This window comes from Squalius cephalus, assembly GCF_949319135.1.
Source record: "Squalius cephalus genome assembly, chromosome: 12".
In the NCBI taxonomy this organism is placed as follows: Eukaryota; Metazoa; Chordata; class Actinopteri; order Cypriniformes; family Leuciscidae; genus Squalius; species Squalius cephalus.
The window spans coordinates 8,936,680-8,959,709 of NC_137133.1; the positions used below are offsets into that span (position 1 = coordinate 8,936,680).

General features: G+C 38.2%; 1 protein-coding gene across 2 annotated transcripts in view; it reads left to right on the forward strand.

The window, feature by feature from the left end:
• The window catches only part of epha7 (eph receptor A7), a 79,741-nt gene that overhangs the window by 43,628 nt on the left and 13,083 nt on the right, over positions 1-23,030 (forward strand). For both annotated transcript variants that reach the window (XM_079888318.1, XM_079888319.1), the window contains exons 6-9: positions 17,330-17,454; positions 19,711-19,885; positions 20,783-20,891; positions 21,598-21,653. In XM_079888318.1, the coding sequence (XP_079744444.1) occupies positions 17,330-17,454; positions 19,711-19,885; positions 20,783-20,891; positions 21,598-21,653 (465 nt within the window). The remainder of the gene's footprint in view (positions 1-17,329; positions 17,455-19,710; positions 19,886-20,782; positions 20,892-21,597; positions 21,654-23,030) is intronic.

Genomic DNA, 23,030 nt, shown 5'->3' on the forward strand with positions numbered 1-23,030 from the left:
AAGCAGAATCCTCCAATTAACTGCTGACAAAGTGCATTTAATTCCCTTAAGAAAACAAGTCGAGAGCACAAAGAAAGGCCAAAGCCATCATTGTGCTCTGAAAAGTTGGGGACAGGCTTGGTCACAATTTATTCAGCAAACTCTGGTCCTGGTCTCCCACTTATAACCAGGCTCATGCAAAATCACCAATTACAGTAAAGCTATTCAGTCCCCACATAGTCGCAGAGAAAATAGTAGCACCTGTTAAGTTGTTACCCAGTAGAGTGGCCTGATCTATGGCTTGTCAGGTCTATTTTTCTCTTGGTCCTTTATCTAGGCTGTGTTCATTGTCACGAGGATCCTGTATGTTCAAAAGCCACAGGAGCTACAGTTATGGTGGTCTTCGTGTCCTGATTGGCCCAGTCTGACACAGGGGGAGGGATTATAGATTTGAAAGGCTATTGGTCTAGTTTAATAGTGAGGGATTACAGTAATTTAAGCCAATAAACAAAGACTAGACAAGAGCAGCTTCTTTTTTAAAGATGTGTACTTTGATTAATGATGCTTGTGTTAGGCGGACCACTTTTAGAGACAGTGCCATTAAGAGTGATTCACTGCATTGGATACTGATTAGTTCCATATGGATGGAAAGTTCAGTTGACCGGAAATGTGGAGACATCTTTGTTATGTGTGTGTTGTTCTGCACTTCTGCGTTTTTATGTATTGTCCATCTTTTCCAGGGGAAAAGGGTGCATTTTTAATCTAAGCTGGAGTTTTTGAATCTGGCTCTTCTCCAAACTTTAATCAGACTTCAAAGGATCCACAAGACCTCTCTATTCCCCCCCTCACATTCTCAATACTTTCCACTTGCTGTTCTTTCCAACTTATAGATCTACAGAGGGAAACAAAGAGAGCGAGAGGGGTGATGTTTTATCTTGCACGCAGAGCAGCATTTTATTTGAATCTTCTATGGTTTTGTCATTTTAAGGAACCCGCAATAACGTCCTCCGTCGGCTGGCGAAAGAGTCTGGCTTTGATCCTAAATTAGAAAACATTATCCATTTAATGGAGCAATTTCAGCAAGTACCCTCAATAATTACTCAATGACAAAAGGTATGTTATCTAGAGACCACCATATTTATAGGACTATTTGTGGAGTTCTTCAAGTGAAGTAGCTCTAAGCCGACCTGAGCTGCACTTTGTGCTTCAGATAGACAGTCGTTTCCTGATGTGATAATGCTAACTTTTTAACGGTTTTCTACAGTTTCACAGTACACTAAATAATAATGATAATATTTCCATGTATTTGATTGTATTTAAATGCATTTTTTAATGAAATTGCTTCGAATCTGCATAAATCTGTTTATTTATAAAACAGATACATTTACAAGCCATACATATATGTACATATATGGCTAGCTGTGGAACAAGTAGGCTAATATTCAGTTAATTCAAACGTATGAGACTGAAAGAAATGGGATTTCAGTTTATTAGCACTATTACAGAATATTAACCTGTTTCTTAACTATTTCATGTATGTATGATTAACAAATATGCATCACAATAAGTTTATTAGTTTATGTTAAAACTGTGTAATCTAAATGTAAGAAAATTGTATATGTAGTTCAAATACAAAAATCTTAAAATGTAGGCCTACATTTTTTGTTGTTGTTTATATTGCAATTGATCATACGTTATTGTATGTGTCTTGTGAAATCTGTTTAATAGAAGCTTATTGCTGTGTTTCTCATAAAAAAATACCACTACTAAAAATAATGAATTACATTAATGTACTTAAAACGTGGAGTCAGTATCTAGTCCATTAGGGGTGACGGGCCTTAAAAGCTCACTTTTATTGTCTTCACTGACTCTGACTACTATGTTAATATGATGCTGAGGTATTATGGAGTAATGACGCTAGTGAAATTTGACACTAAAGGCTTTCACGTCCTAGACCTATTAAAAACGGCACTGCTTTACGAAAAACTGGTACGACGACTGTGCTAAAAACAGCAGCATGGGGAAAATACAGTTTTGCGAGTTGAAGATGGGTGAAACGATAGCGATAGCATGCACACAATGTATACTAATTTATAGCAGTGATAGCAGACATGTTTTCCTCAGGAATAGCTTTCTTCCACACACAGGTCAGAGTTCAAGCCACCCGGACGAGCCCGGCTTAAAAGAGAACCCTTCCAGCAACAAGATGAATGTCGCCACCGCTTTTTCCATCAGAATATTGTTATTCTCATTTCATAAAAGTACAGAAAATAGGATTAGGGGCCAGCTATCCTGGGGGATGAGAGTCAACTGGCCCTCTCTTTTATCTCTGCACTGTGCGTTGGGCGCTTGGACTGCTCACAGGCACTTTCAATTGGAGCGATTAAGTCGGCTGATTCTGCAATGTACAGAGCGAGATATGGAGATATGAAGGGACGCAGGGAAGAGACAGGGGAATATGCTTTGCCGTCTGTCATCTAAAAGCCATGTTTGAGTTTCCTAGCATAACGTTTTGGCCTAGAAAGCCAAGAATAAAGAGGCGTAAAAAGACAGAAGGATAAAAGACCTAGGTTTATATAACGGGGTCGAAAATGTCTGAGAATACATTGAAAAGATGGCATTCAAAATGTAGGCTATTTTAAAACAATATTTGGAGATTAAATAAGAAATATATAAACTTTTGTACGCAATTTTTTTGTTATTAATTAAATTAGATCAAAATTATAATTAGAATATTATATTGATCAAGTATTCATTATTTAATTATATATATATATATATATATATATATATATATATATATATATATATATATATATATATATATATGTGTGTGTGTGTGTGTGTGTGTGTGTGTGTGCTATTTATTTATACTGATTAAGTAAAATATTTTGTAATATATAAGATTCTTTATTAAATAAGAGTAGAATCAAATAAAAAAGTAAAATCATTTTCACTAATAGTCTTAGACTTTTGGACTGCATTCACCAATCTTGTTTATTTACATTTTTACATTCAAGGTTGCCTGTTTTTTAAATGAATAGTTGTTTAAATTGAATATATTTATAGCAATATATATATATATATATATATATATATATATATATATATATATATATATATATATATATATATATATATATATATAATTTTTTTTTTTTTTTTTTTTTTATATAAATAAACTTTACTGTACTAACATTGTCTATTATTATAATATTGTAACATATGCATATAAATGATTTCAATGTTAAACATATATCATGAAAATATTTGTGTATTTATTTAAAAAAATAATATCCACTAGTGATCTTAGACTTTTTTACTCTGTTGTATTCTCAAGGTTGCCTATGAGTTAAAAACAAAAACGCTTGCCTCTCGTGTTTTCGATTTGACTCATTTAGTGGGAAAGGGTGTAAGAGGAGAGCTTTGGTAAACCACGGCTGAGTAAGAGAGAGCTTTGTTGTAGCTTGTAGAGGATCCGTCAGCAGCGCTCAGGTTCTCACACTAAAGCGAGCCAGATGGATACTAGAATCCTCTTCTCTTCAGACAGGGAGAATAATCAGCTCTTTCTCACTCTGATCACCCTATTCTCAGGCCCGAGAGAACAAAACCAAAGAGAAGAATAAAAGCACTGAAATCAGCTTGAACTTTCAGCCCTCGTTGCATAGTCCGGTTCCCTGAAACGTCTGTTTCCCAGAGCCAGAGTTAATTGGGGCATGAATCATCTCATTGAGACTAATGTAAACATCCTGGTAATTGATAACAAATCATCATTACAGGTGTGATCAAAACAGATCTACTGCCCAACCACTGAAAATTCAGTCTTTTTTTTTTTAAATACAAAATTCTCATTAACAAATCTGTTTGTTTCTGGTTCCATTTCAACTCGACATTAATCACAATCAACACAAGTTTCTGTTCGCTAGCAGAACAGAGCAGTGGTTCTTTCTGGGCCTCATTATTTGTAATCCGATGGACGTCACCGCACAGTAATATCGCAGGCCAACAGAAGCAAGACCACTTGGAATAAATTTCGTGAGGCAATACATCTGTAAGTACCGACAAGGACTTTGTCTAAACACGCTAAAAAAGAAAGATGTGGCGGCTATTCATACGCAGCTGCGTGCCGTAGAAGGGATTCCTTCACGCTGGGTTCTGTGCGTCTGTAAAGAAGACGTCAAGACCAGATGAGACATACAAATGATAGGGCTGCTCACCTGCGATGACAGATACATGCAAACAAACACGATCCGTAATGGCATGACTCAGAAGTCTTGCGCAACGTTCGCCGCAGTGGCAGACGAACAGCTGGTGCTGGTGTGCGAGCGTGTCTGGAATTAGTTTAGTGTTAGTTAAGATGACCTCCATTAAAGTCTGTTCACTGCAGCGCAGATGAACAAAACCAGACGCATCTCAAAACAAGCCAATTGTAACGTTGAGTCATTCGTTTTGTCCGACTGTAATAACAAGGATTGCAGTCGCAAGCAATTTGTCTGTTCACACCGAACATGAAAGTGGGGCGTGCCACTACACCGTCAATCACAAAACATAGCCGATCAGAACAGTTCTCTTCTGTCTGTTTGATCTGTCTCACACAACTGAAGAACACACACCAGACGGGATGCTTTTTATGGCTTTCCCTGTGGAATTTGATGGATTTGTTATCTCTGTCTTTTTCTTCATGCCATCCGTTTAAAATAGTATATAAAGATCCTATTTTACTATCAGATTCTTTTAATATGTTTCTGTAATTTGAATATTAATATGTTTCTTTGACAAAGAAAAAAAAAAACCACCAGGTGGACTTTGTTGAAGATGTAACCCTCTGTTTAAAGGGTTAAACGGATATAATATTAACAAGGTTTATTTATGGCTATTGCAGATTTGTTCGAATCCAGCTGAGCACACACCCACACACACACACTAAGCGGAAACACGCACATGTGCGTACACATTGTATGGTATGTATCTGTTTGTTGCCAGGTGTGTTTGGCTGAACGAGTGCCTAAATGGCATGTCAGTGTGCAGATATGTCACCGCATATCTGTGTGGAGTAACGGTGACAACAACCTGAGCAAATGTTCTCTCCATCACTTGCAGGATAACAAGAGGTCATTAAAAAGAGAGAGAGGGGCAAGTGTGGGTCGACACTGTAGGCTGGAAAATAAATTTGGCTTCTTTGTAAAAGGAAAAAATATTTTCTTTGTTTGGTTTTTAGGCCCAGGCAGCCTCCTCTGTTTTTCATTTCATATTTTCTCTGGCTACAAGCGGAATTGGAGTGTTTGTTGAACAAGAGCAGTTCTCTCTTACCCTTCAATCTCTCATCTGTCTCTCTCTCATTTTCTCTACCTCTCTCTCTCGCTTTGATGCCAATTTGGCTGGAGCGGAGCATGTCCAGGCTTTTGCAGATGTGTCCCTCTCCCTGCCTCTGATTGCAGCGTTCAGGCCAAATAAAACATCACATACATGCCTCTCTCTCTCTCTCTCTCTCTCTCTCTCTCTCTCTCTCTCTCTCTCTCTCTCTCTGTGCCTTTCTTCTCTTTCTCCTCGTCACTCACCATCTTAGAAAGCAGGCATGCAAAAAAGAATGCGCATCATCAGAATCGGATTATTTATATATATATATATATATATATATATATATATATAGATATGGGGTTTGAGCATCTCTGTATGTGGGTCTAACATGATCATATGGGTGAGTGTGATTTTTTTTTTTCTCATGTGACCCAAGTCTTTCTTTATGTTCTTTTTAAGAAAGATCAATGACTCTGATTTTCAGTTTAGCCAGCTCTTGGTGAATGACTAACCCTTTTGGCGCTCACACAAGCTTTAATCAGAGCCATGCATTTAACCAGTGAAAATAGGAAAAAACGGAGCGGTACTGGATTTGGTTCCACCCATGTGGACAGCATCCAAACCTGTGATTAAAGAGCATATGAGGTCTGATTAATACAATCATATTGCTGATGACAGAGGCTTTGGGATAATAAATGGCTATTTATGATGCCATCATTTTTCAAAGCGCTCGTGCAATTTTTAAATTTAATTTGAGATTTTAAAATTCATCAATCAGGTGGTAAATGAAAGATTTATTCAGTAAAGAAAAAAAAAGAAGAGTTCAACTAAAAATCATTTACTTGTGTCTTGAGCTGGAAATAACTATTATTTTTGCAATCGATTAATCTATAGATTATTTTATTTTTCGATTACTCGAACAATCATGATTTTCCTCCCGGTTAATCTATCGGTTATTATTATTTATTCATTTTTTCGATTAATTGAATAATCCTAATGATTATTTTTTCCTCCCTGTTAATCTTTTGATTATTTTACGAATAGTTGATTAATCCTTTGGTTAATTTACCAGTGAACAATAACCAATAGTTTACCAATAAATACACTGAACAAAATTATAAACGCAACACTTTGCCCCCATTTTTCATGAGCTGAACTCAAAGATCTAAGACTTTTTCTATGTACACAAAAGGCCTATTTCTCTCAAATATTGTTCACAAATCTGTCTAAATCTGTGTTAGTGAGCACTTCTCCTTTGCCGAGATAATCCACCCACCTCACAGGTGTGGCATATCAAGATGCTGATTAGACAGCATGATTATTGCACAGGTGTGCCTTAGGCTGGCCACAATAAAAGGCCACTCTAAAATGTGCACGATAAAAGTCTCATAAAAGTGGTCTGTTTCTCATCCAAAGCCTCCATATGTGAAGAAAGAAATTCATACAGGTTTGAAATGACACAAGAGTGAGTAAATGAAAGGATTTTCATTTATGGGTGAACTGTTCCTTTAAAAGATTGTCAGAGGAACGGAATTGATGGTAAAACTAAGATAAGTGGCCTTGAATGCATGTAAAATCTAAAATAATAGTTTTTGCTATGTGCCTCTGACCCTGAAAAGCCCATCAGTTTAAAGCACAGCTTGTTTGGGTGAATAATCTTAGCTTTTCGGTTCCGCCGGAGCTCAGATATGCAATCAGCATGGCGTGCGTGTGTGAATGTGTTGCGCAAGCCTGAGGCATTACTTTGACATTTCGCTGAGATGAGAGGGTTGAGGTCCTTCTGCCTGTTTAGTGAGCCCTTCAAATGCGAATCGTCATGCAACCTCTGTTTTATTAAGACAAACTATAAAAAGCATGACGCGTGTCTTGTAGTCATGTAGCTGCTTGTATAGCCAAAGGTCAGGCTGGCAGCAGATAAACTGGAAGAGTGGGCCAAAATTGGCCTCTGTCCCAGGACGTTCATCCCTCATTTGAATTGCGTCGCTTTCAGGGTCGGGTATTTGCTCCGATGGTCTGTGCGGTCAGGATCACTGTTTGAAACGCCCAGTGAGAGAAGGGTCTGTGGCATATTTTTATGATTACATAGCAACCTTTCACCCCAACACTGCAGTCTGTGTTCCTGAAAAGTCTATAATTAGAGTGAAGCATGATTGTTTGTTTGTTTGTTTGGTTGTGTGTGTGTGTGTGTGTGTGTGTGTGTGTGTGTGTGTGTGTGTGTGTGTGTGTGTGTGTGTGTGTGTGTGTGTGTGTGTGTGTGTGTGCTTAAACCAGAGGCCAGTCTCAGCATGAGTGAACTTCCAGTGAAATAAGGCAAAAAGAAGTACATATGAAAAAGAAAAAAAATTCTCCCAAACTCAATAGCATATTTTCAAAGTTGTCATTTCCAGAGAATTCAAGATCAAATCTAGAGCAATTTATGCAGCCTCAGCCGTTTGATTTTGATTTGGTGCTAATTCACATGGGCGGCTCGTGGCAGCAGATGGGGTGTGTAATGTCAGGAGCGGTCTGAGGGTTTCTCCTACGGAAACTGTGGTGGAGTTGGGAATTGAACGTGGAGCGCTGATGTGTGTATTGTGGAGATGATGAGGTGCTTATGGCTGAGGCCATCACGCTTGAGTGGAGGGGATGCTGGGTAGCCTGATAAAATCCAGAGTGCTGTCTTTTCTAGCACATGGGAGTAAAGTCATAATCACATGATTTCTATTTCTTCTCTCTTCACCCACAGCAGAGACTCAGAGATATACACGGATGTCTCTCATTCTCTCTCCCTTAACTATTACTCATCTTTGGAAATGACAACATAATTCCGCTATTGCTTGTTTTGTAACGTCTCTGTGCTGTGTTGATAAAGATTTCTCATTGTGTTTATGCATGTTACCTTTCAAATCTTTTTTGCTTTCTTATTATGTCTTATTGGCCAGATATTTGGGTGTTATGGAAATAAGAAATAACAGCAATGCATCACAAAGACCAAAAATGTTAATCTAGATGAGAATTTTTTTTTTTTTTTTTTTTTTTTTTTTTTGCTGTGCTGTACGAATCCAATTGAATGATACATTTAGGCCCAAAAATCTTAGGATACTCTGAAAATCTGACATTCAACATTTTGGAAACAAAACATTATCATTTAAAATGAATAAGAAATATTTCAGATTCTGCTCTATTTCTAGGTGACTAATCAAGTAAATAATTTGGGACATTTATCATGTGATAATTTGTAAGGACTGTCAGATGTTCTTGTTTCCACTGAGGCACAAGATGCTCTTTGGATCATCTCAAATCATGATGGATATGGTGATCAGATTCGACACAAATTATGTGCTGCTGTAATTAAAACAGAAGAAGGACTAACTTAATACTAGGGTATTTTGAAATGTATTTTCATTTTTCAATTAAAATCTTCAGTCAAATTGCTATGCTCATAATATAATGCATGATAGAAGCATTTTCATTAGTGTCCTTTGACATTTGAACCTCACAGTATGTGGACAGTGGCAACCTTGGGTCAGTGAGACTACATGATTACTCTATGATTATACGTCTGTAAATGAATGTTTCTAATGCAGGTCAGGTGTCTGGGGGTCAGATGGTGCAGTGGGAACAGTGATGGCTGATAATAGGCTGCCACCGCTGGACTCTAATTTGTGAGAGGAAGTGTGGGGATGAACACCAGCTCCGCTTTAGGTATCAGGCATTCTGGCGTCTACTACACGATTAAATGCCATTCCAAACTCATGGCATGCTCGTCGCATAGGACAGCTGGGTTGTTTAGAGTAAGAATCCATGACGTGTGATCAAGGGGCTCACAATATTGAAGGAAGCTAGATTTTCAGATCAAACATCCTTCAGAGATATTAGTGGCTCTGATTTGTTGCCGTTTTGTTGCCGTTTTGTTTTGACTTCCTTCCTTCCTTCCTTCCTTCCTTCCTTCCTTCCTTCCTTCCTTCCTTCCTTCCTTCCTTCCTTCCTTCCTTCCTTCCTTCCTTCCTTCCTTCCTTCCTTTTTGCTCTGAGGCAGAAACAACTTCCAATAATTTATTTTTTTGTTCTGGATAAACATTATTTTTCACAGTGTGAAGCTGTAATTAGGGCTGTCGCGATAACCGCAATATCGCAGTACCGCGCTACTGACAAGCCAACCGCAGAGGAATTCAAGTAACCGCAGCAACCGCGATATTCGCGTGTTTTCTTTTTTCATAAGGCTATACCCTTCTTGTTTTGAACTTCGTGCATGTGTATTGAATGTTAAATAAGTTAATGATAATAAGACGTGGTGATCGTGGTTTTATCATGGTGATTTGTACAGAGGCTTCGTGGATTTGCACGTAAGCCTAAACAGACAGTGAATGAGAGAGATCGACTGAGCGAGTGCGATTAACTGCATCTGTCTTTGAGGTCAAGTCATATTCGTGAAAAGGTTGCCGTGTACAAGGAAAGTTAAATATTTGTCCTGTCATCCTTTTAACGTTTAAAATAAAGGGTATTTACCATGAATGGCATCAGCGACAGCGCTGGTCAGCATCCACAGCGCGAGGAACTCGCGGTCGCGGGAAACAAAACTCAGTGAGTCACGCATTGAATCAATGCCATTTGTCTCTATTAAGTGAAGCTTCAGCATTACCTATGCAACGCATTGCTGGTCAGCTGAGCCTTGAAAAGTGGAGCTCAAAGTTAAAAATAATTAACCTTGTTTCATTACTATCTTTTAATGAATCAATCAGCGTTTTTGAAAGTGTTGTTGAATGAATGGTTTATGACTCACTCAAAGACAGTCCGTTGCCGTAACAACTGCGCGCTGAGTGACAGGCTTTCAATGCGCAGATACACTGTTTAGTTTCGGTTTATTGGTTACTGAAAATGTACTCGTTTTTGTGCATGCTGACCACATCGTATCACTTATTTATATAGCAACAAATAAATCAAAATAAATTAATAAATGCGGTAAAACCGCATATCGCGCTATTGAGCCACTCATAATTACCGCAAGGGAAAATCCTTCACCGCCACAGCCCTAGCTGTAATTTGTATGTTTTAGAGTTTTTCCAAATCTGTGTTTTCAAATTGTAATCTTTATTAATCAGCTCTGCCAATGACAGACTCCGGAATGAACAGCCTTTGCTGCCTGGATCTGCTTTTGAATTGGATTCCACTTCTCTCTACAGCCTAATAGGATGGTTCCGAATTGTGAGAGACAGCTATCGTAATAGCACCCCTCTAAAGCACAGGGTGTGTCATCAAGAACTCTCATATGGAATTCTTACCATTACTATTCAAGAAAGACTGATAGTGAGGATGGAGACGTGGAAAAAAGCTTTTAGCTTCTCAAATATTAAGGCAAAATATTACAGGTTGTGATATGTTTCGTTTCGCTTACTTACATTTACATCATTTATAGAAAACACCAAGCAAACTAGACGTGACTAGACCCAGAACTGTACTTTTTACTTTCAGATTCAGCTGCAAGTGTGAGTTTCAATGGCCTTTTCACTTCTAAAGCATCTCACGGTTTGCCGAAAAGCTCGAGCTTTGATCCCTGAGAGAAATGAAAGCGTTACTTAGCAGCTTGAGCGGTTCCTGTGTGCAGCACCAAATCGGAGCGTCCCCCTGGCCCCGCTCTAACTGAAAGTGACAAAGCTCTTGGTAACGGTGGTTGGGAAAGCACATTTCTGTTTGGTAGTGTGCAGCGGGAGGACGCCGGGGCTGGGGGTCGAGGGACAGACAGCAAGCGAGAAAGGGAGAGACAGCACAAGACAGCAAAAGAGAAAACCTTGTCACTGCAATTCTGCCGGTTCCCTCAACATTCATCAAAACGGGGGGCCATCATCTTCTACCTACTTTATTTTCTGAATCACTGAGCCTCTACTGACGGAGTGAATTCTCCTCTCCTTACTTTCTCTCCCTTTCTGGCTTCTGTCTCTTTATTTCTCTGGATTTTGTCCTCTCTTTCTTTTTTCCCACTCAGTCTTTCTAATGTTTGCACTCAACTATGTGCACTATCAACTGCCTGAGTGAATAACCTTCGGCGTGAGGCCGGTCCAAGCATACACAGCCACGAGTGAATGATGATGTACATTTTGACTTTACAAAAGTATTATAATTTATTATTTGTTATGATTTATTATAATATAATATAATTTCATATTTTTATAATAGTAAACATCATATTTTTGCTCAATTTATTTATTTAAAATTGTGCTGCACTTTGGGTCAACTTCTGTGACTTTAAAATGAGCTAAATAAATAAACTTGATTTGATTATGACTATAAAATGCATAGGCCCAACAATATTCTGAATGGGAAACATTTAAAAAAGTTGTTGGTCCTATTTAATTTATACATTTATCTGTAGCATTTTATTATTTACATTAAGCATTGTTTTTTTCCTTTGCTGTCCATCATTTTTGGGTCATGAAGCACCATTATTCACAAATACAAAATCTCATGTCTCAACTCATTATGCAGGTTAGTCTAAATAAGTATTCACACACTCACACATACACACACCATCTCCCTGGGCTTGTGAAGTAGTGGCAGACTGGAGAAACAAGAGGACATGCTCCTTCACACACTCACACACATTTTGTGGTAGCCAGGGGCAATAATGAGGCAGATCTAACACCCACGCTTTCTCCGTTCTCATATTCATTTACACACTCTCACACACCGGTGCAGCCTCTCCTTGAGGGTTTTTTTTTTTTATGCTGCTCCGTCTCTTTCGCAGGCCTTTTTTCTTTTCCTGCGTAGAGTCAAAATGTCAAGCTAAGTAATGTTGATTGCGCCAACCCTCGTTAGTGTCTGTCCGACGAGAGCTCTGTCACCGATCTCGATGTTTTCATAGGGCTCTGGAAAAGCCGTCTGTGGGAGGCCCAGCTCTATTAAAGTCCTGTGCTCCAGCCGAGGGACGACCATAAATATAAAAAATATCCAGCAAATGACAGAAATCTGTAGATAGGACGTCCCACATACCTGCCTAACCCCCCCACTAGTGATGCGTCAAACTGCCCCACACTTAAAGCTGTATTGACTATTGTAATGTTTTTTTTGTTTGTTTTTGTTTTTTTTTGCTTTTTGCAGTAGTAATTGTATTTAGTGTTTTTACAGAAAAACATTTAGTTGGCCGCATAAAACGACAGCTTACAACCAAGAAGAAGCCTCTGCCGGATGATAGTATCAGCGGTCGATCAAACAAACCCACCTGCTTTTCAGCAAACCAGTTAGAACTACTGGGCGGACATTAACATCGCCTCATTAATATTCATGAGCCAGGCTGATAAGGTTTTTTAACATGCTTCTCAGATCATTCCTATGCCCTTGGTTAAAGCAAAACCTCTATTCTTCCGTCTCCTGGCCTTTGTCAAAGAATAGGAGCTGCAATGCAGCACTTAAGAATGTGTTTGTGGAGCCGTTTCATTTGGCATCTCTTGGTAAGCGCTCAGAGTTATTCAATAGTTTTTAGGTGGATGAAAAGAATTCATGGACGTGAGAGTGTCAGTCTTGACTTAAGTGGCTGGATAATTAAAATACTTCAAAGTTAATACTGCACAAGCAAAGCAGAAAGAGAAAATTATTTCTGTAAAATAATGGCATTCTAGTGCTTCTGCACTTTCAGATACTGAACGCCACAGCCAGCCAACAGAGGGAGAGAGAGAAAGAAGCTGAGAGTATATAAAAACATCCATGCATAATGTATCCCTAATGTATTCTAATGCAGAGCATGATAGACGCTTGCTTCTGCTTGAATTAACTTATGCATTAGGAGGCTTGAGAAGGTCACTAATATCTGCTTTTATGTCACCCAGCCACTGCACACAAAACGTCCCCCCCTCACACTGCCTCTTTAGGACAGACGGAACAATTATCCGATTTTCTGCTGCGCTAGGCCCCTTACGTGCGATAAAAGTGGGAGTGGGTTGACTCGCTCTGAGGTAAGCATGTCATTAATGGTTGTTATAGGGCAGTGGTTAAACATACCATGGGGAAAGTGCCACGGAGAGGGAGTGAGGGACACATTTCCTCCATATTAACACTGAACTCAGGGTCTCTCTTCCAGCTCGCAGATTCGAGTCGATATGAGGGCTGTCATCACGCTCGATTCTCAATTACTCGGCTGGTTCTCAGCGGAGAGGGGATGGCGGCCTGTCCTGCATTGCTGGAACAGGAGGCTGCTGTTTATGATGAAAGTTTGGGCCCTGCCTTAAATTATGTCAAAAATATATATATATTTATACAAATATAAATATAATTATATATATATATATATATATATATATATATATATATATATATATATATATATATATATATATATATATATATATTAGTGGTGGGCCGTTATCGCGCGTTAACGCGAGACTCTTATCGCGCGATAAAAAAAATATCGCCGTTAATCTATTCCCCAAATTGGGTTGGGAGATGATGACGCAATCTACCCGCGGCCGCGAGGTAAACCCGGCTGCAACGCATATTCGTCGTCATCTTAAGTAAACACGGCTGAAAGTGAAAGCTGCAACATCCATTATTTGGACTTGGTTCGGATTTAAGCCGTCCGACAAACAGCAGCAAACTATAGACAGAGTGTGTGGGGTAACGGTTCGGTAAGTTAACACACGACTAATCCGTTCTACCAACTCAAATTCAAAACGAAACATGATATCACTGAATACCAGCGCGCGCGTATTATTCTCATTCCAATATATCTTAGTGGTGTAACGTTAACACATAATCTCTGTCTATGCCCGATTTTAAGATTCGTTGTTGTGTTTCTTTTTAACTGAAAAGACATCAGTTAGACAATATTATCACTTTAAATTTGGGGTTTCATATGCTCAAAGCTATAATAAACATTAGACCTACGTAAGTCTCTGCAGCTAGTGTACTTAAATTTTATTTATCTGCAAAATTATGTTGTATACTTACAGTTTTGCACAATATATGTTCTCAAAACTACATATACCCTTTAAAAAAAATACATTTAGCAGTTGTTTAGCAGGGTCTGTGTAACCTGTTCTGAAATGGTTTTATTATAATATACTGTATATCGTTATCGCAAGAGGCTGCAATGTATATCACAATATGGATTTTAGGCCATATCGCCCATCCCTAATTGATAGCCTAGTAGTTGATAATAACATAGGCCTACCTAATGTTGCCTATGGACGGTAACAGTACAGTAGTAACCTTTACAGTCTATGAGTAGAACAGCTTTCTCAAGCAGTCTGTGATGCATTTTGGAAACAGGAGATGAGCCCCTGGTCTAATGCGCCACCTGGCTTGAGAAACCCGTTCACAAAGACTTACTTTTATAGTCATTATTTGGGTAGCACACATATTCTGAATGCCTTCGGCAGAATTCAAATGAGCCATTTTAATCTAGATTAATCTAGATTAATTTCAAAATTAATCTAGATTAATCTAGATTAAAAAAATTAATCTATGCCCACCTCTAATATATATATATATATATATATATATATATATATATATATATATATATATATATATAAAAAGTTTGAACAGGAGTTAGATAGTTGTGTTTTAGCTTTCATGATGTAGTGAAAGTTGTGGAGCAAATAAGTATATCTGTGGGTATATCTAGGTTTTTCCACATTTAAGTTTTTGAAGGTAGTGGTAAGGTTGTTCTTATGGAAGTTCTAGATGTCTCAGACCCAGTTAAATGGCTTGATGAGGGCGGTTATCAGACATAACATTAATATAATTATCATTATTGGCCAGATTTTTATATCAGTGCATCCCTATAAAGCACATCGATAATCTCGAATCTAACAGACTTGAACTAAAAGCCTTAAAACTCCTTTTGAATTTTTTTTATTGAACTTATTTCTGTTCAAGTCTCTCTCTAAAGACATCCGTTTACACTTTAACACATTTTAGGTTACATTTACTTAATATTATTTGGTTTTATTACTATCTTGATAAGTGGCTTGTCAAAACTAGCAAACATCTGTTGCCTTAGGGCCAAAGTTTAGTGCTTTTACAAGTAAATACAAGTCTCTAACAGATTGACCTGTCAATGGAAAAAGCAGCGTACACATGTTTGTATAGTGTAACTAGATTCAGAAGTCAGAGGGTGTGCTGGATATGGAAATTCATATACAAGAATAAAAAGAAAGCACTTCATGTGGGAGAAGTAGCTCCAGAGAAACAGTAACAACTTTTATTTCCCAGATCAGGTTAAAAGGACCGAGGCTATTACTCCGAAAGACAGTCGAGCACCTCATACGAAACACTACAGAAGGAGCAGTCAAAAGATCCAATTACTCCAGTACAACTGGTTCTGTGCTGTACAAGTGTGCTCTTTAAATTGGCGTGTCCTGCCTGCCATCGCCCCACTCCTCATGGGTAATTGACACTCTCTGCATACAATGAATGTGGACATAGGCGAAAAACAAACACAGATTCTGAGACGCTCGGACTGCTTTGACTAAGCTAAAAAAAAGTAGGAAATCAGTCTTGTTTAAGTCCTCTTCATCAGCACAGTTTCCAGCTGAGGGAGTTAAAAACACCTTGAGTATGTAACAACATCCGTAAATGCATCAGTACGATTGCTGTGGTGTTAAATTAAAGCTAGTGTGGTTTAGACTGAATAGCCTCTTAAGGAGAACAAGGAATTTGGCTGGTTTACGAACTACCATGCAGGCTGGCACAGTGTAGTGTGAGTGTCTGTCTGTGTGAGTTGGTCTGGCCAACCTTCAGATCTGGATGGGAAATTAGATTGTTTTAGTTGGATTATAATACATATGTCAAAACACAATCTGACTGCTGCGGTTTTAGATCTGCGCTGCCATCCGTGGTACCAGATAGCCCGTAATGAGGTTTTAATCCTGAATCGCTCATTATCACAAGATCAGCGAGAAAAAAAAATCCCGGGTCAAATGAGGTCGTGACCCTGGATTCTTGCCCTCAACGGATCACCGAGCACCGATACGGAGATGTCACTACTTCTCTCACTCTGTCTCACTGCACACACAGATCAGTTAAATTCCTCTCGAAGCCTAATTCTCTTTTTCCTTCCCCTCTACTTGAGGTAATTCTGTATTTTCTTACTTTAACAGACGTCCGTTGAGAGTGGACACTCATTAATGCTGTGTGCATGAGCGCTACTTTTCCATGCACTTCTTCCAGAATGTCCTCATCCGAAGGTTACCTTTTGAGATTTGAATGGATCTTATTTCTGAGGTTATTAAAAACAAGGAATTTCATTTGGGTTACCCACAAGCTTTCTCGTTTTAAATTCACACAGCATTTGGAAATAGTAATCCAAGTCAACGTACAAAGTGTGCAATAACTTTGTAATTTAAAGACAATTATAGCACTCTGGCGAAGAAAGAGTATGGAAGGCGCACACAGATCTGGAAGTGGCGCTAAAGGGAGGGAATAAATGAGACGCCCAACGGGGTTGGGTGCATTTCTCTTAAAAGCACTTCCGCATGTGTCGGCAGAATTAATTTGACTTAATTGACATTCATAAGCCAAACGTTGCAGTTTTACTCTGACAGGGATAAGGCTGTCTTCTGCTGTTTGCTCAGTAATTGAAATTTCCATTATGAGGTGTAAACATTTAGCAGCCACCAAGTGAATATTCATCAGAGCAGCAGTAGTGACACAAGATTCTGTCTGTGTGTATTTGTGCCAACCAAGTACTGAATTTGCATTAAAGCAAGGGAATCGTTTTTTCATGCGTATGTGAATATATTAAGGTGCTGTTGGCTCAGTATGTTCTTTCATGCAAACAGATCTCAAATGATAAGTCATATTTTTCCCAGTCTGTCTGTCTGTACTTTATATCTTGGAATTGTTTCTGTGCGTTACATTAAAATAAAAAATTGTGCAATTAATTGTAAAGCTTTACAGAGATACACAAACATCAATTGTGTGATATGACAATCAAGCAACTTTCAGTTTTACAGATACGATTAAACTACTGTGTTTTGTTCATTTTGTAATAAGGCATGTATATTTTTTATTGTACCATTTTAACATGTACTGAATTACTAAAACTCAAAAATCTTTCCTTCTTTTTTTCTTTCTTTCAGCCCCATCTCAGGTGAGTGAGGTGATAAAGGAGCGAGTTCAGCAGCACAGCGTTCAGCTCTCCTGGCAGGAACCAGAGCAGCCCAATGGCGTCATCACCGAATATGAGATCAAGTACTATGAGAAAGTGAGTCCACACCACCTGCTCCAGAGCACAAGCTATTAATGAATATATGTATTTGTTTCAGAAAATAACAGACAGAGAGAGACAGTGTCTACCTGTCCGTCAGCATCCCTATTCCCATGCAACCTGCCCTATCCTGCGTGTTTTCATCTTTTTCATGTTTTGCATTCTCTGTGCACATAGCTCGTAGTCAAATGCTTCGGTCTGAGTGGATCCTTCCCATCTAATTGCTATAATGAATGAGACACTCATAAGATTTTAATTAGACTGAGGTCCTTCACCAATCCCACACAAACATACACAAGACCGTCTCAGTTTACCACCGCCACACTCGTGCACGTCTAAGACCACTTCAGAAATGCACACACAAGAGCAGCACACATACCTCGTAATGTCTGGAATTGTACCTGAGCATCTGTTCGATGAAAAACAACCCACAACTCCTTGCAGGTTTGCTCACGCTGCCACTAAAACATTAATCAGTACCGTAGTCCCAAAAAACATGAACACAAACACATACCACACTTAATTTCTTTCACCTCAGCTCACTCTCCTGCTCAATCCCTCCTCCCATCCATTATAAAGCACAGCTTTATAGTGTCTACCATCAAACTCATATGTAAGCTAGTCAAGCATGAGCAGAAAGTTCTAGCGCGTTCGCTCGGTGCTCAGCCTGTAGGGTTTCCGGTCTCTTAGGCAATGTGAAAGCAGAGCTAGCCTCCTGAGCAGCGCTCCCTGGCTGTTGTCCGTCCTGTTTGAAAATTAGAAGCAAGCTTGACTTCACTCCTAACAGCCTGTGGCATTCCAATCAAGTTTTTTTTGTATGTTTTTTTTTTTTTTTTTTTTTTGTCCAGGAGTCCAGGAGAGAGTTTAAAGATCAGCAGAAAAATACTATGTATAGCAATAGCATGCTTTTCATATGTTGCAGCTATGGCATTCACACAGGTGAATATGTCTACATGTATATTATGCTCACCAATGCTACATTTATTTGATCAAAAATTCAGTAAAAACATAATATGTGACCCTGGATCACAAAACCAGTCACATGTCGCACGGGTATATTTGTGGCAATAGCCAAAAATACATTGTATGGGTCAAAATCATGGATTTTTTTTTATGCCAAAAATCAAGAATATTAAGTAAAGATCGCGTTCCATGAAGATATTTTGTAAATTTCCTACCGTAAATATATAAAACATTTATTTTTGTGAGTGAATGCAGCACAATCACGAACATAAATGGTCAACTTTAAAGGCGATTTTCTCAATGTTTACATTTTTCTGCACCCTCAGATTCCAGATTTTCAAACTGTTGTATCTCGACCAAATATTGTCCTATCCTAACAAACCATGCATCAATGGAAAGCTTATTTATTCAGCTTTCAGGTGATGTATAACTCTCAATTTCAGAAAATGTACCCATATGACTGGTTTTGTGGTCCAGGGTCACATATTGTGTAATAATATTATATTACAATTTAAAATACATGTTTCTTTCTTTTGTATTGTAATTAGGCTACTTCTCATAATGTACATATCACTATTGTCACTTTACCCATAATTGCCACAATTGCAACTTTATTTACCTCTAAATGTATTACTATTTTTTAATGTTATCTGACAATTACCTTATCTGATTTATTATGAAGTTGAAATGGACGTATTATGGTAGATGGATATTATGTTCGAATATCTCTGAATTTGTTTCGGTTAAATTCATTTCAAACATTTGAATATTACTGTGGTAGTAGAACAAGTACGAACTGCTTCCTTTTTGTTGTACAAGTGGGCAATATTAACCAAAAAAAAGAAAAAAAGAAGAAGAAACGTGGAAATTTATTTTACTTAAAAATAGAACATCTTCAGACATCTTTTGCATACCAGTGTCAACACACTGTGACACACTAGTCTTAATCTCGCCTACTACATAGGACAGATAGCATGCAAATTGGGATATAGTACACTCTGTGTGGGTGTGCATGTGTTTGTGTTTCCTAAATCTCTCTTTGACATTCCAATTGTAAATGAAGCACCAGCTCCTCGCAAACAGCTTGCTTCTGGTTACCTAGGTTACGGATGAAAAACTGTGATATTGCCTCTGCTTGAACTCTTTACGTGTGAAAAGGGCCAAATGCTCCAGTATTCGATGCCAAACACTTCAGTGTAACCCCCCTCTCTATAAAGAATTTGTACAATTTTGTGCTTTTGATACCCTGTGACAAGATTGTTATTTTGTTTTCTTCTTTTGAACCTGAAGGACCAGAAGGATCGCATTTACTCCACCGTGAAGTCGAAGTCCACTTCAGCCACAGTCAATAATCTGAAGCCAAGCACAGCATACGTCTTTCAGATTCGAGCATTCACCGCTGCGGGATATGGCACCTTCGGACCAAGACTAGAGGTCACCACCAAGGAAGAATCCACTGGATCTGGTGAGCAAAACAAGATGTGAAACCGCTATCTTGAGCTATTGTTATGCTAATTGGCCTGCTAGTTTAGCTCTAGTTTAGCAAGGCTTTGCATTATGATCCATCCGATTATACCCGAAGGCAAGGTCCAGCTTCTTCCAGATAAAATCTCTGACCCAGACTGTTCCTAAGACATTGTGTATTTTAGATAAGATGTTTCGGTTCCCTCAGCAGTTTGTCAATGAGCGCAGTGTTTTTGATTCGGAGAAACAAACCTAACGTGAACAATCCAACCTGAATGTGTCATTGTTTCAAATGCAGGCCACTGTATTACCATCTGGGACTATTAAGCCCACTTTCAGAAACAGTAGAACCGTGCACTCAGCGAGACCCTAAAATAGAGCCAGCCCCTCCCTGCAGCAGAGAGAGGATGAAAAGGGGGTTACAACCGTCCCATGATTTTTCAATGGAGCTTTGCTTTAAGCTATCCTGCTTTCTCCTTTTGCCAAATAGTTTATTAGCGATGCACCAATAGTAAAATTCTAGCCAATTCCAATAAGCTGTAAATCACTGATATTAAAATTCTAAACTATTTTCTTTAAATAAATTTAAAATAAAACACTAAAACCAGTCATTTTAAATGCTGCAAGTAAATGTAGGCATTATAACATAATAATGTACAGTATGAAAATGGATACTTATTTTGAGATTTGATAAAGATTACATTTAACAGTGTTATTAGAGTTAGATGACAGAAAATGTAACCTGAGTGTAAAAATAGGAGAAATGAGCATAAACAATTAATTCGATAAAATCAACTTAAAAAAAATCCAGTATGGTACAGATTTATTTTTAATCCCTATATTTGATAAACTAAGCTTATAGCATTACTTTTATTATTCATTTGTGTTTTAATTGCAGCTACAGTCATATCGAGTGAGCAGAATCCAGTCATCATCATTGCGGTGGTGGCGGTAGCCGGTACCATCATCCTGGTTTTCATGGTGTTTGGTTTCATCATAGGGAGAAGGTACGCTCTCGCGGCCCCCATTGACTCTCCGCTACTGTGAGTCTCATACGCTCTCTCAGTTTGCCTTTCTGTCCCTCAAAGGCCACCATAGCTGTGGAGTTCACACCCTCGCCCACTTGCGTGTGATCACACTCACCCACCCACCATCATGTTGTACACTGTGGGAATGTGACCTCTGATGCATTTTCCCCTCACTAGCTCTTGCTGTTAGCATACACCCAGGATGGGATTCACAACTGCGAATCCTTCCTTCTTACTTTTGTACCTGTTTGTCATTGTTGAACCAAGAATGCCAGTGTTTTTCCATCTGAAAACTTCACTCATGATGTTAGTCACTGATTCCCATGTCCCTTCACAAACACGTATTGCTCTCCTGCATGTCCATCGACACTGAATGCTCTGAATGCTTTGGTATTCAATTCTTTATGGAGTTATTCTCAATCATCAACTGGAAATATAATTTCCAGAAATTGCAGATAATTTATTTGTATACATATTTTTTTAAATTCCAATCATTCTGAAAGACAAAAAAAAATCTAAATCAATTAGTTTATGTCGAAGCTCATAGCACGGAACAGGAATACATGGCATTTCTATTCCGTGTCCAGAAAAACATTTCGATTAACATTCCATAGCCCTGTTATGTTTGAAATGATATGTCTGGAGACTGCAGGCCATTAATTAGTATCTTTTTTCCCCTGTGTAGACACTGTGGCTACAGTAAGGCCGATCAGGAAGGGGACGAGGAGCTCTACTTTCAATGTGAGTGGCAGCTTTCACCAGCTCATTATACACATGCTCATCAGTGGTGCTCAGCCACGCTCCTGGAGAACCATCCTGCTGAGTTTCGTTCCAACTCTCATCAAACACCTGAACCAGCTAATCAAGGTCTTTGGGCTCATGCTTGAAAATTACAGGCAGGTGTGTTAAAGCAGGATGGGAACTAAACTTTGCAGGAGGAGAGGAGCAAGAACCATGCTGTACATCATTGATCACGTTCTGGTCAACCATAACAGCTGCACCCTCTCATATGTTCCAGTTTTTATGAAATATCTAGAACCTTTCCTTTAAATACTCAAATACAGAGATCATTTTAGTTTAATGCGTTTAGCTAGCAAAAAGAGATATTAAAATGATGGTAAACCATTTTTATAGTTTTATACTATTTTATAATTTTTTTTTTTTTTTTTGTAATGTTATTATGTGCTATTTTAATGTTGTTTTTTTTAGAACTTTTTTTCAGTTTTAGTTTTTAGAGTAATTTCCTGTTTTAGTTTTTATATAATTTCCAGTTAGTGATTTTAGTGCTTCAACTTAAACTTATTTCAATTAGTTGCCAAGGCAGCATTTTTTTTATCAAGTTTTTTATCGAATATTTATATTTTATTTTTATTAGTTTTGGTTAAAGGATAAGTTCACCAGTTTTCAATGATTATGTGTAAATGAACAATCTGTACTCTTTCTCCATGTTACCTACACCCAGTCAGAAAAAAACTTAGAGTTGTCAAAAGTTTGCTGGATGGCACAAAATAACACGTTTTGTGTCATACGGCTAAATTTTGACAGCTCTAGGGCTTTCGTTTAAACTACAGATCAAACTTTCACATTTTTGTATCTGCCCCCACGGACAGCGAGATCAGTGCCAAAATCAAAAGTGCATTTTGTGTTAAGTTTTTGGCAATCGGGCACGTCACAGCCCCTTTTCTCTGTTTTCTCTAGTCATTTACTGATTAATGACTTTTTATTGAAGAGGTTTTATTGTAAGCCCAATTATACAGTGATGAATTACTCCTTTAGTGATAATAACTCTGATCTATGCTACTTTGTAGTACTACTTTGTAATACTAATCTGTGGCCATCTCTTTAAATTAATGCTAGATGATGATCTAAACAACTAAATGTAAGTAAAGCTTTATTTATAGCACTTTTTAAAAACAGTGTTTACAAAGTGCTTTACAGAAGATAAATGCATGTGTGCATTCACGGAAGAGAAAAACACATGTACTCACATAATAGAAATAAGATAATAAAACTGCAACAAAAAAGTATTGCAGAAAAATCAAGGAAAGGCCCTAGTGAACAAATGTGTTTTGAGATACTTTTAAAAAGGGCATAGTGAGTCAATTGCTCGTAGGTTGT